Source organism: Eucalyptus grandis, chromosome 7 (genome assembly GCF_016545825.1).
Source record: "Eucalyptus grandis isolate ANBG69807.140 chromosome 7, ASM1654582v1, whole genome shotgun sequence".
Classification (NCBI taxonomy): Eukaryota; Viridiplantae; Streptophyta; class Magnoliopsida; order Myrtales; family Myrtaceae; genus Eucalyptus; species Eucalyptus grandis.
The window spans coordinates 41,251,173-41,264,567 of NC_052618.1; the positions used below are offsets into that span (position 1 = coordinate 41,251,173).

At 36.7% G+C, this 13,395-nt stretch overlaps 1 protein-coding gene across 2 annotated transcripts; it reads right to left on the reverse strand.

Moving 5' to 3' along the window:
• Positions 1 to 8,133: 8,133 nt before the first annotated feature.
• Positions 8,134 to 11,464, reverse strand: LOC120295427. Of its 2 annotated transcripts, none has more exons than XM_039316568.1 (5): positions 11,152 to 11,464; positions 10,863 to 10,997; positions 9,022 to 9,108; positions 8,832 to 8,927; positions 8,134 to 8,630 (listed from the first exon to the last, which is right to left on the reverse strand). In XM_039316568.1, coding segments are annotated over exons 1-5 (585 nt in total). In that variant the 5' UTR covers positions 11,153 to 11,464; the 3' UTR covers positions 8,134 to 8,364. The 2 variants fall into 2 exon arrangements, with proteins under 2 accessions (XP_039172502.1, XP_039172503.1); XM_039316569.1 differs by having other exon boundaries at positions 8,832 to 8,921; positions 11,152 to 11,462.
• Positions 11,465 to 13,395: the final 1,931 nt, after the last annotated feature.

Genomic DNA, 13,395 nt, shown 5'->3' on the forward strand with positions numbered 1-13,395 from the left:
AAAACAATTAGAGATAAAGTTGTAGGAATAGCTTTTGATATAACTCTAAATAAGGTTCCATTTTTACTATAATAAAAATGATAAGATAAAATAATCAAATAAACTATGGTAATATTTAAGAAAACCCACAAGGTAAAAAAGATAATCCAAAGATGGCATACGTTTTCAGGTTTTTTTTATTTTTTTTTGGTAGAAGGTAAGACATATATTGACTTTAAATCAATAAGCTATGCAGCTGTACGTACAACAAAGGAACTCGATACCAAAACTTACACTCAAGGTGATAAAGTAATCAAACCGAGTGGAAGGGTGTCAAGACAAGGAGGAAGAGTAGAAAAGGAGAAGGAAAACAACTAGCAAACAGCCAAACAATGGCCACAACCAAACAGAGAGGGGTATCTAGCAAACAGCACAAAACTACCCTAAGCAAAACAAGACAAAGCTAGGACAGGAATAACAAAAATCCAAGCCTTCATCTTCAAATAGTGCGCTAACAGTGACTAGGTAGCGATGACCCAGCACAGAGGAGGAGTAGTCGGTAACAGCTTCCGAAGAGACGAATCCATCCCCAACCGCATCTTTGTTGGCCGCGAGCAACTCCATCTTCTATGAGACCAAGCCTGTAGCACCTAATAGACCCTCCAAGGGAAAGAACGAGATGGCTAGCCCTCTATTGTAAACATAGAAAGCACTCCCAGTGAATAAGTAGCCACGACCCGGCTAGATGAGATAGAGAGACAGCATGATCATTCAAAAATAGAAGGATGCAATCCCCAGTTCAGTTGGAGTCTTCTGTTTCTGGGGGTGTCCGAAATCCCTTTGAAAGTTAAAGCCTTGTCCTTAAGTGCTTTATCGAGGTATAGCTTTAAATCCAGTATGAAGAACCTTTGATTGCAAAAGATAAAGTTGTTCCTCACTTTCCAAATAAGGTAGCATAAGGCGCCAAAAGCAAAGCAGGCTAGAGATTGGTGAAAACTTTTATTGGATAGGTGCTTCACAGCCAACTCTAGATTTTCCCCCAGGAATGATTTTGCCAAGCGGTGTAGCTTTAAAAGCATACATTTTTAGGTTAATATTATAAAAAATCCTAACTAATATACTTGTGACAAATTTATCAAAAACTATTTTTGTTATTACTAAAAATCCCAAACATGTACATTTATAGCAAATTTACCTTCTATAAAGTTTCATTAAATTGGATTAATAATAAATCAGTACATCCATGACAAATAGAGGTAAAATCTCAAACTGATACACTTGCCAACTGCTACGTATTATCCAATTCTATAATTTGACTTGTAAAATTAATGTAAACTAATAGTAGGTAAAATTGTTATAAGTGTACTAGTTTAGAGTTTTTATGATAAAAAAATTAGTTTATGGTTAATTTGTTACGGGTATACTAATTTGGGGTTTTCCATGATATTAATCCTATGGCTATGTTTGGTCTTCCAGATTTGGATTGGGATATGATATGATAAAATGGGATTAAAAATCCTTCAAATATACAATTGATTACAAAAAATCATTTTCCATATTTGGTGAATCCATGATAGGATTCAAAATCTCTCAAAATCTCACTTGCTCGCATTGCCTTCCAAATCTAAGGTAGCATCTTGTCGACGTAATCTCACACGGCCGAGAATAGCACGATTTGAGCTCACTGTTTTTGCCGGAGGTCCTCCTCCTCCTCCTCCTTTGAAATCTTCCAATTGTCAACACAAGTTTCAGACATGAGTAGATAACAAGATTGGAAATCAAAACATTGCGGCAAAATCAGGTGACCACCGTTCAAGACCAACATATGAACGCCGAAAGTTTCGTGCATTTTAGTTTTTTTCCTCTTCTTCTTTAATAAAAACGACTTTTCGGTCGATCCATCGATTTTGATCATTCATCAGCGATAGCCAATTTGGTTCAATAGTCGTAGGAGGATAATTGGCCGAATGGCGATGATGATTGATGTTGGTCGAAGACGATGACAATTGCACGAAGGTCGGGAGTGATAGACTATTGTGGTTGTGGTCCTTGGACTCCATCACTCCAATGTTGGATAGATTTCTTCTTCTTCTTTTTTTTTGTTAATTTTTTTTATCAAATTTAGGTCTATCCCACCTTCTAGCCCGAATTTCTTAGCCGGCATTTTATCCTGGTTTATCTCAATTTACTAAACTTAGAAGATGTCACGAAATACTGGATATGCTATTTTGTTATTCCATCTGGACTCATGTCCAGATTACCACCTAAGTTTTTCAATTGATTTAGGGAAAGGTTTGAAATGAGGAAACACTCTAAAATATTAAAAGAAACTCCTCTTTATTCGTGGAAACCAAAGTTTAAGATCAAGTAACTCCATTTTATTCGGAAGTTGATTTTGTTATTTCGATTTGTTTTTTGTTTTTTTTTTTGTCTTTTTCTTTAAATATTACTGAAAGGAGAAAATAAATTGCACGTGTAAGCATTGAAAAGCGACACAATGTCCTTATGTCATTAATGACGTGCGATATTAGAACAATGTTTTCCCTCGTCTCAATAGAATATGCCAATCATCGGCGGTCGATAATGATTCCTACACTGCTCATCACTTATAATAGCATACTTCCCATTTTAATCTGGTATTTCAAACCACCATTAATATTTGGAATGATATTCATATTCTTTTTCCTATTTTAAGATTTATTTCATGATTTATTATCTCCACTTTCTTTTTCATTCATTTCCCTGATTTAGCGTAAATTTTTATAGCATCAGACAAGACTCTCCAACCATCTAACTCACTTTAATTTTGTCGTGCAAGTTGAACTGGCATTATCCTAGAATCTGGTAGTGTTTATTTAGGTAAAATTACTAACAAAAGGATACATAGAAAGCTACTTTGGAATATACGAAATTTACTTTGTCATGGTAAAAGTTACTAAGTACATTGAGAGTAACTTCGATGTATATGAAATTAGTTTTCATGATCAAATATCAATGTTACAAGCAAACAAGATGTTACCGCCTTCATTAACTGTTTTATGTTTTTCATGTTACAAGTTATTAAGCATGTTAAAAGTTGCTCGATTTAAAATAAAATTATTAATAACATATAGATATACCAGTGACAGAAAAGCTACTACCTTTCTATGTTTGTTGTTTTCTATATCAAAAGCTACCATGCATGTTATTTTCATATGTAAGAAAATTGCTAAGTATATATATATATATATATATATATATATATATATATATATAAAATATAAATAACAAGTCAATGAAAATTTATGGATCGCTATTTTTTTATTGTTCATTTGGTTCAAACACTCCATTTTACAGTATATCGACCAAATTACCCCTTACTTTTTCCTCCTTTAAATGTTGTACCCCACATAGTCAAATGTGGGGGTCCTTTTTTGAATTTGTTTCTTCTTTTTCTTCCACTTTTCTCCTTCTTGTTCTTGCTTGTGTTTAAGCGTATTGCCGGCACCTCTTCCTCTTCCTCTTCCTCCTCTAACATGTCAATGCTCACCAATAATAGGGCGGTCTCACAGAACTTCACAAGCTTCCTCTCTACCTCACCATCACCCCTCATCAATCCTTGACATGTTTGGCAGAACCACCCTTATGCTGGCACGAGCTTCCTCAATGTGTAATTCTCAATGGCAATCTTTTGATTCTTGTGATGATTTCTAAGAATCGAAACAAAATGATCATGGTGCTCAAGCCCAAGGGCAACACAAGCAAGGACCTATACGTGAAGAGGATAACTCTAATGTTTTTATACTTGAACACCCATAAGGATAAAGAGTTTTGCATTCTTATCCAGGAATCATTGCGGAAGATGACGACACTGTTAGATTTACTAGTCCTTAATCAACAAAACCACCAAGATGAAAAAGGAAAATGGAAGAAAAAGAAGAAATACAGGAAATGATCCCAAATAGACCTACTTTTGACTCTTTGCAGGTACAACATGGGAAAAAGAAAGGGGTAATATAGTCAGTATACTGATAAAAGTGTCAAAAGTCAAATGATGAGTAGAAAAAGTGCAATCCAAATTTATTAATTTTAATGAAAGTAACTTTGATTATTAAGAAAATTATTAATCACATATCGATAATACTAGATATATAAGTCACTAACCACGGAAAATTTGTTAATCCTCCAATCTAAGCATATTGAAAGTTATTTTCACGACTATGAAATTTACTTGTCATATAACTAGTAAGTCAAATGATACTAACCGCATTAAATATTGTACAATTCCATATCAAATTTTATTAAGCATATTCAAAGTTATTTCTTTGCATATGAAAATTACTAATCACAAATTAGTATAAGAATTTAGGAGTCAATATAAGTTTTGCACCTGGTTACTTATTTTGCATTGAAAGAGGTTACTTTCCATGCACTATGAGAAGATTTTTGACATTGGTTAGTAAGAAATTAGGTTCTCTTTTTTTGGTCATAAATTAGATTCTCTTTCACCGGTTACTTATTCTCTATCTCACTTCGTTGCAAATACTAAATTGCCGGTCCAAATTTTTTTCAAAAGCCATCCCAATAAAATCAGTATCTACGATACGTCGTGAGAAAATTTTCCTATGGAAAAATATGTTTCAATATATTATAAGATTAAAATTTGCCACATTTGTAGATAATTTTCGTGATTATGGAAGTAAGTTTGTTTCTACATGCAATTAATAATTCTTTTAGACTTTTTAATAATATCTTAACTTGGAAGTAATTTAAGTCTGTCCAAAATTAAGTAGTGACCTATGAACATCTTTTTCACTTTTATTTCTAATTTCCAAAATCACGAATGTAAGTTTTCTGTTATAATTGATTAGTAGTCGTCACAAGTAGCTATTAATTTTTTCATTTTAGAGGTAATTTGCAATTACTAGTAAAGTTCCCAAGTGTTTTAGTAGTTTCTGAACACTAGATTCAATTTTCATAGAATTAGTTTCAAATAATAGAGACGCCGGAGTATGCAGAGACACCATTGGATCTTTAATCGGAGGATTTGCGCGCCAGGTGAGAGTGCAATCTGCACTTCAAGCAGAAACCCTAGCTCTGTTGGAGGGAGTGGAGTTCATGCACGAGTGGGAGAAAAGACAAAGGGAAAAGTGTAATTACAACTCCTGAGTCTGACTACTTTTGTTTAGTTCAAGTACTGTTGGGGGAGAGCCCAGCATCGTGGGAAGGTTTGCCCTACTCAAGAAAGGCCATGCCTCAATTTCCTCTTTGCCTCATTTAAGCCTAACCCAATGCTTTAGAGAACAAAATAAAGTAGCAGATTGGATCGTTAAAGCTCAACTAAATCAGTCCCTCCCTCTGAATTGGGTCTCAAGCCTACCCCAACCGTTGTTTGATGTTCTTTGTTTTGAAACCCAGTTGGGTTTGTTTTATACTCTATATACTTGAACTGAAGTGAAATGAAGTTTTTCGAAAAAAAAAAAAAAAACTCTGGACGTGAAGTTCCAAATTTGCTGAGAATCTTACTGGTACCCAATTGGATTATGTGTCCCCAATCCAGCGGTGCTCATTGCTTCCTTGGAATGAATGGTGGAGATTGGCCAGGGTTCGATCTCTGTGAAAGAGCTCACAGGATTATAGAATTTGCCAATTACTAAACTTTGATTTCCACCACTTAACTCTCATCTCTCTGTGACTGATCCACGTTAACCATTTTTTAAATTGATCTTCCAACTAGAACGTGTTTATGTGACTTACCACATATGACATTATGTTTCCGATGTGGTCGCCCCTCTGCAATTCAAATAATAAAATAAAAATAAAAATAAATTAAAGTATCCCAAAAGTTCCCAAAAATGGAAAGAAAATCAGGTCCCCAAGCGTCTGTACCATTTAATGGCGAGAGCTCGTAAGCTCTTGTTGCACCAGCGTTGAAGAGTTGGCGAGCCCTGTATGATGAATTGAATCAGATCGTTTGAGTCCTGTTCACACAAACTGTTAAATGAGGTAAGACCCACCGATGGATCATTCGGGCCAGGTAAAAAAGTGGGCTGCACTTCCATGAAGCAAGTGTGGGTAATACTAAAGATATCAAAATGGGATGAAGAACCCATATTCAATAAGATGGGTCATATATGGGTTAGTTAAGTTTTAATAAAAGAGTTGTTAATAGGTTTGGATTGTATGTAAATCTAATGATAAATGGGTTATAATAGGTTTGTCTTTAAACCCATTAACAGACCATTTAACTTATAGAGGTTATTAATAATTTAATTGAACCCATTAAGGATATATTATCCTCTTTTGAACAATTTTTATCATTTTTTAAAATTTTTGACTTTTTAAATTATTTTTGTTTATTTAATTTTTCTTTTTACTTTTTCCCCCACGAAGTTTGATGGCTGACCATCACTAGTCATGGGTGAGGGTTGTGAAGCCCTCATTAGTAGGGTGAGTTTCGTGGCCCCCGTCCAATCACAACAACGAGCTCAAGGTTTGCTGATTGCAACCTCAAGCTCACTAGATTTGGTGAGCCAAGCTCACTAGCCTTAGCGTTGATGAGGCTCAAGCCTCCTTGATCTAGTGAGACTCTAGTTCACTAGCCTTGAGTGAGCTCGCTTGTTGTTGGCCATGATTATTGTGGCCGGCGGCCAGATGAAGAACGAGGAAAAGAAAAAAAAAGAAAAAAAAAAAAAAAAGAAAAAGATTAAAGAATAAAAATAAAAAATAATTAAAAATTCCATTTTTAAAAAATAAAATAAAATAAAATAAAAATTCTTATAAGGATTGCATGAAAAATCAAATTGGATTTTCTATACCAAGTGGAAAATGATTGATTTATTTTTGAGTTTCAACTAAACATTGAAAAATATTATCATTTTCGAAATATCAATTTTTTTGTGAAATAAATGAAGCCTCAATTTTTAAAAAATTATAAAATTTATCCATTAATTTTGTAATTGTATGGGAGTGTTTTAACAATATAATTCTTTTAAAAAAATCATATGAAAAAATTTATTATTATTATTATTATTATTATTATAGATTTGGTAGGAAGCTTTTAGTTATATGGGTAGGGTTGAGTATGAGTTGGGTCTAGGTTGGATTGGATATGGGTGAATAAATTTATTATCCAACCCAAACTTAACCCGACCCAACCCACCTTAGGTAATACTTGTCCTCTATGACATGGGCATCAAACTGCTCTCTCTCTCTCTCTCTTTGTGGGCGCCTACGTGGCACCACATGAACACCACATGTTGGACAAATTAGTAAAGATTGCTATGTAAGTGGGTATTATAACTCCTCGTTTTGGAGCGCATGGATTTAAAAAGAAAAGTTCCGCTTATTAGGTAGGTGATTAAAATCAATGTTTATTGTAGTGACCCCTTTGATGTGGTGAGCACCACACATCCCTCAAATACAGAGTATCAGTTTTACACCATAAGTCTTTACCTATCAATTCATCTTAAATTGACTGAAAAGTGTGTTTGAGTAAGTTGGTTGCTTTAAACGCAATAATCACCAAATAACCACAATTTAGTCAATTCTTATGGGAATTACCTTTAAAAAGTTTCTAATGAACTGTTTCCATCAAACCTTTAGCTGCTACTCTCTCGCCAAAAGCTGAAACTGTGTGACAAAATATAGTTAGAATCAAAAGTGACAATGCCGTTGCCTTAATGGGCCATAAGTATCACCCAGCCATCCAGGTGAGATAGTAAGAGCTCGGGCTCATTAGACTGAACAGTTTCTTTAGCTCATCTCTACGGCACTGAAACTGAAAGTCCCATCTACAAGAAAAGTCTGAGTTTCAACCAGTAGAACACTGTTGAGACTTTGTCTACTTCCTGAGTGTCACTAAAAAAGTCGATCCTTGGTCATTCCGAACCCCTCGAATCATCATCGGATGGATGTTTGTAATATAAACAAGGATTGCATGAGTAATATATATTTCCATCTTTCATAGGCAAAGAGTCACCTTCGAATCGACACGTGGTAAATGGCTCTATACCAGATACATGGTATTTAGACCAAAATAGACATCAGCGAGGAATGATTGCGATGATTAGAGACAAAAAAAAGGTGCATTGCTTCACAAAAGGATCGTCGTTGATGTTTACAACCGCCAAAATTGCACAGCTCAACCAGTATTACCTATATACAAAGGTAAGAGACAAGAAACGGGGCTAAATATGAAAAGTCTGCAACTCTGTTAACAGTTAACACTTTCTTCATATATGTATATGTAAGCTTAGCCTAGAAGACTTAGTCTAGCTAGATTGAAAGTGATTGGATTTTTCAAAACCATCACAGGTATAGACAGCCTATATTTGAACGAGTACCGCCACAGAAACAGCAAAACTGCTTGCTTTGAATATGTCTCAGATCCCTGGCAAATCAAATTCACACAAAGCTTGGTTTTCTGGTTTGAGGGAGTGTTCTCTGGCTCGCAGCAACAGCTCTGTTAGCCGGCTCCTTCGTCCGCCTGGACAGGATCTTATCATCAGTGGTCTCCTTGGGTTTTCTTGTGCTCTTAGGCCCATAATAGACAGCTTCTTTCGAAATATCCTTAGGCTGACCATTTCTCGATTGGAGGGGGTTCTTATTCTTCAAAGCTGAAGGCCGCTCTACAATTCTTTTGTTCTTTTTCCCTATCATCACATCATTATCTGTAGATCACACAAACAAAATGTTAAAGAGTCACATTACTTGAGAGGCAACAAAATTAAACCACACATGGAATTGCAAAATAGAATCAATGAATGCTTGAGTGGTGCTAATTTCCCCACTATAGAAACTTGATAGCACTAGGAGGAGGAGAGAGAGAGAGAGAGAGAGAGAGAGAGCCGTTTGGGGGGGGATCTATTTACCAGGACTAGATAACACTGCACGTGGACGAGGCACTGTGCTGGCTCTGATATTTAGTTTAGAGTCTTCATCAGATGTTGATTCACTCTTCCCTGCCATTGTCAATGAAAAGTTGTCAGATGTTAAAATGATTAAGACATCGCAATATGGCCATTTCTAATTGAAATGAGCAATTGAAAGACGATTAAAGACCTTCAGATACAGGATATCTCAGAGCATTTTCCATGGAACTCTTTTGGACCCTTGCTGTGCGAGGTCGAAAAACTTGATGCTCCTGCACTATAATCAGAAAATTTATAATCAAGCAATTGTTTTAAATAAACAGAAAAAAAGAAAAGGAAAAGAAAAAAGATCAACCATATGCCAAAGCATAAAAGCTGATTAAATACAAAGCATCAAGCAGCTGTTTGATGGTAGCCGCAGCAAAACCACCCAATTGATCTACAGAGGCATTTGCTTCCTGGCTTCATGAACCACAAGTATCATCACTGATAAATTACTAGATAACTAGAGGTTAGTTGAGTGTTATGATCTCTCTCAAGCAGACACATCCTCTCATTTTAAGTTTCTTATTAGAAAATGAAGATGCTCATGCATGGCAGCATATGTGCTAGTGGAACTGCAAGTCAGAAGACAAATATTCAGGGTCACAAGGCTACTTATGCATGACAAAATATGTATTAGTGGCCCTGCAACTTAGAAAAGATATACTCTGTGTCAAAAGGCTAAAAAAGATTTACATCTATTTTTGGGAATGAGAAACAAAAACTCCCATTATTTTGCAGCGCTGACCATCTTATGTTGACCCGAGACCCTTAACTTTCAGGAAGAGTCATCAAAATCAAATCAGATATTCCAAGCACGAGAATCTTCTCACAATTTGGTTAGTGCCAGCATGTGCTAGGCTACTACTATAAGCACAACAAAGCATTTTTACAGAAAACCTACTATCCATGGAGCCTGAGCAAAAATCTGAGGTCGCGCAAATGTAACTACCAAGAAGATGTTATTTTTTATAAAAACAGTCATGCACTGTAAAGCATTTAAATGTGATCGTGTAGTCAATATCCTTACACACGTCTAGTGACCAACTTACTTTCCCCCCTCTTTCCCTCTAGCAGTGGGCATTTCTATGGTACCATGCCATATACTCGGCAAAGTTGCAGCGTCGCTTGTCAGCCATCTGATTTAGGTGTTTTAATGTCAGTCAATCAACATCTCTTGTCAGCTGTCTGATCAAAACCTATTCGACCTCAGCTGTTGGAATGAGCATGGCCAAATTACAGTGCTTAAATTCACAGGACTGTAAAACAGCCCACTAGATGATCTAACCAAAGGCATTTTCGCATTTATTATCCATAATCCAGTGACCTGTGTTGAATTTCCAGCAACCATTTGGGCATAAAAGTTGAGGCGTTAGATGACCAAGCAGGACTGGAGAGTGCCTCTATTTTACCAACTGGCGTTCGCCAAGTAATTTTGCACCTCTGTTCTCTACATGTTAAAATCGATTCGCCACAACATCCTTGTTCTGTTCTGACTCTATTTATGTACCTTCACAGATCAGTACAAAACAGAGTAAGAATTTTCTCGCATTTTTTCCTTCGCCTAGAGTCACATCTGACATCAGATTCCATTGTATTCTAGCCCAAAGCTCTTCGAGGGAAATCAAGACCTACCCTAATTCATCACCAGATGCTAATCATCTGGAAAAAACTAAAGTCCCTTTGCAAGGAAAAATCAGTACAAGGGAACAGAGAGCTAAAGGCGACTCAAATATCAAAATTCAAATCCGAACCAAAAGTGAACTCTAGCATCAACCCTTTAAATCATACGAAAGTCCCAAGTTTTCTCAACTCCCGGGAGAGGCACCAACAGCTATCTTCCATTCATAACCAAGAGAAGGAAAATCATCCAGGACTTGAAAAATGAAACCAAAGGGGGCGAAACCTCTGGTGCTTTGTCAGGGCAATAAGCATCAGATAGATACGATCAACTGGGTACGAAGAAAAATGAAACCAATGATATTTTACCAGGAGAGTCGAAATCGTGCAGAGAGAGATAGTCGAGAGCTTTCAGTCCCAGCAACGGACTCTTGGGAACGTCGCGCTTGACATCATCGCGATCTCCAGAATCGTCTCTCACCTTCACCTTCACCTTCGGATACACTGCAAAACGCATTCACTCAAAAAGTCAACTCTCCCTCTCCAACAGCAACAGCCCAAAACTGGGCATGAAAAAAGAGAACAAAAAAGCAGCAATCTTTGCGACGAGTTCGAAGAGATGACCGCGAATCAAGAAGACCCAGATGAGGAAACTCACTTGCCCTCCTGATGAATACCCGAGAACTTCCCCCCCTACGCCGGTTCTTATTTTTCCTCCCTCCAACGAAGCTGAAAGAAGAAGCAAAGCTCGTGGACTTTCGAGCTCTGATCCTCGAGCTTGCAAGCGAAGGCGCACGAGGGTGATGGTGATGATGATGATGATGATGGAGGAGAACGTGCGTGTTCCAGAACCGAAAAACGAAGCTACCAGATCATGCCTCGTAAGCCTCTGCCCTCCTGCTCCCGACTTCGTAACGCCAAAGGGACAAAAAAATAAAAAGGAAAACGCGAAGAAGAAAGGTAGTCGTGAGCGAATTGAAAGGCTGGCTGGCTGGCGCTCTGACTGTGACTCCACGGAAAGCGGCGGGCCCCGCTCGGGCACTCACGGCAAGCAGGACAGATTCAGGAGAGATCTGCGGATTTCGAACGCGAACACGACTCTCCCCGAAAAGCTCCGCGTCAACGGTCACTGACGGTGACGGCGACGGCCGACCTCCTCCCTTCTTTTGTTTTTTTTTTCTTCTTTTCGCTTTTTCTCTTTCTTCTTCTTCTTCGCTCTTTCTCTTCCTTGCCGACCACCTATTCTGACACGAGGTTCGCCTTTGAAAACGTTGGAATATTATTCGTATGAAATGAAACTTACCCTTTTTAGCCTGAGGTATGTTTGACTTTTTTTTTTTTTTTTTAGCTGTAAACGACTGGTATTTTTCAAAACATACCAATACCGATGCGTAAAACTTAAAACTTAATACCACAAAAAATTTAAAATTATGCCCATGATAACAAACATATCTTGAGTTTTTGTTTTTGTGACACAGATATTCCGAACTTACTAGTGACTAGTGGGCAAATTAATTTTTTTTTGAGATGTGTATTTGTGTTGCAGTAAATATAATTTAGATTTTTTTGTGATATTTATCTTATTTTTTAATTTTTAAATATTTATGTAATATCGTAAATCTTGATGGGAAATTAAAAAAATGCCTTTTACCTTAAATTAATTTCAAACAAATAAGTCTCAGAAACTCTGCGATGGGAAGGGAATTTTGAAACCGAAGGAAAATTACGGGTGAAATTTTGAAACCGAAGACAAATTGTCCCGATCAAGTCCTAATAAAAGATGCAGTCGAAATTTAAAAATTGGCTCTTGTTGTTAAATCTGGTGTATGCCCTATTTTCCGTCAACGCTTTACTAATATTTATGGTTTTTCGACCAAATCTCAACGAAATTTGCTGACTCAACCCTTAAAAACAACCTAGATAAGAATAATAAAAAAGAAAATCTGGTGTACGCCCTATTAGCCCTCCCTCGTCTCAAAGGTTCGCTTAAGTTTTTTTCCTGCCTTTTAGGTCGGTCCAACATATACAAAATAAAATAATAAAAAGAAAATCCCTCGCCCCCTTCCCCCGGGGAAAAAAAGAAAAAAAGAAAACCCAGAATAAAAAGGCGCGTGGAATCATCGGTGAATAGGATATTATATTTCTATCAATTTAAAAATGAAGTGGGGTCAAACGCAAGCTTATCTTTTCAATGCTCGTGTTAATTTAATATTAATACCTGGGGTTAAGCAAATTTGACCGGGGCCTCCTGCATTAACGACAGGCAACATGCGCTTACGATCTCGTCTCCTAAGAGTTTCAATGGTTTGATTCAGTTTGAATTTTCAGGAAATCTAAATCAAACCAAATCGTTTAGGTGTGTGTTATCTTCAAACCAAATCATGACCCAAATTGAATATAACCAAAACTAAAGACTTGGTTTGGTTCGGTTCCCTTCGATTTGGTTTGATTCGGTTTTTTTCGATTTTCTTTTTTTGTAATATTGAGAAGAGGTTTCAATGAAAAATGAGAGAGAAATAAACTGTACTATAAATAAAAAAAGGGGTGATTTTCACTTTGGCTCAGTTCGTTAATCAAACTAATACAAAAAACGGCTATTTTTTATTATCCGAATTGAACATTGAAATCAAACTAAAAATGCATGAAATTCAGATTTGATTTGGTTTGGTTCGGTTCAATTTGGTTCAGCCTTCCGATTTGATTAGGACACTTTACCTGAGCATTATGCGAGAATATATTCAACAAGGAGCAATTTGTGGAAATGTGTGGTCAACATTGGCCTTACTACTCCCCAATAATGAGTAAATTACTTGACCTAACGAATGGTCGAGTGGTGACCGGCGACACGGATGGAATCTTACATCACATAGGATCGATTTTTATACGGGTGCGATCGCATAGG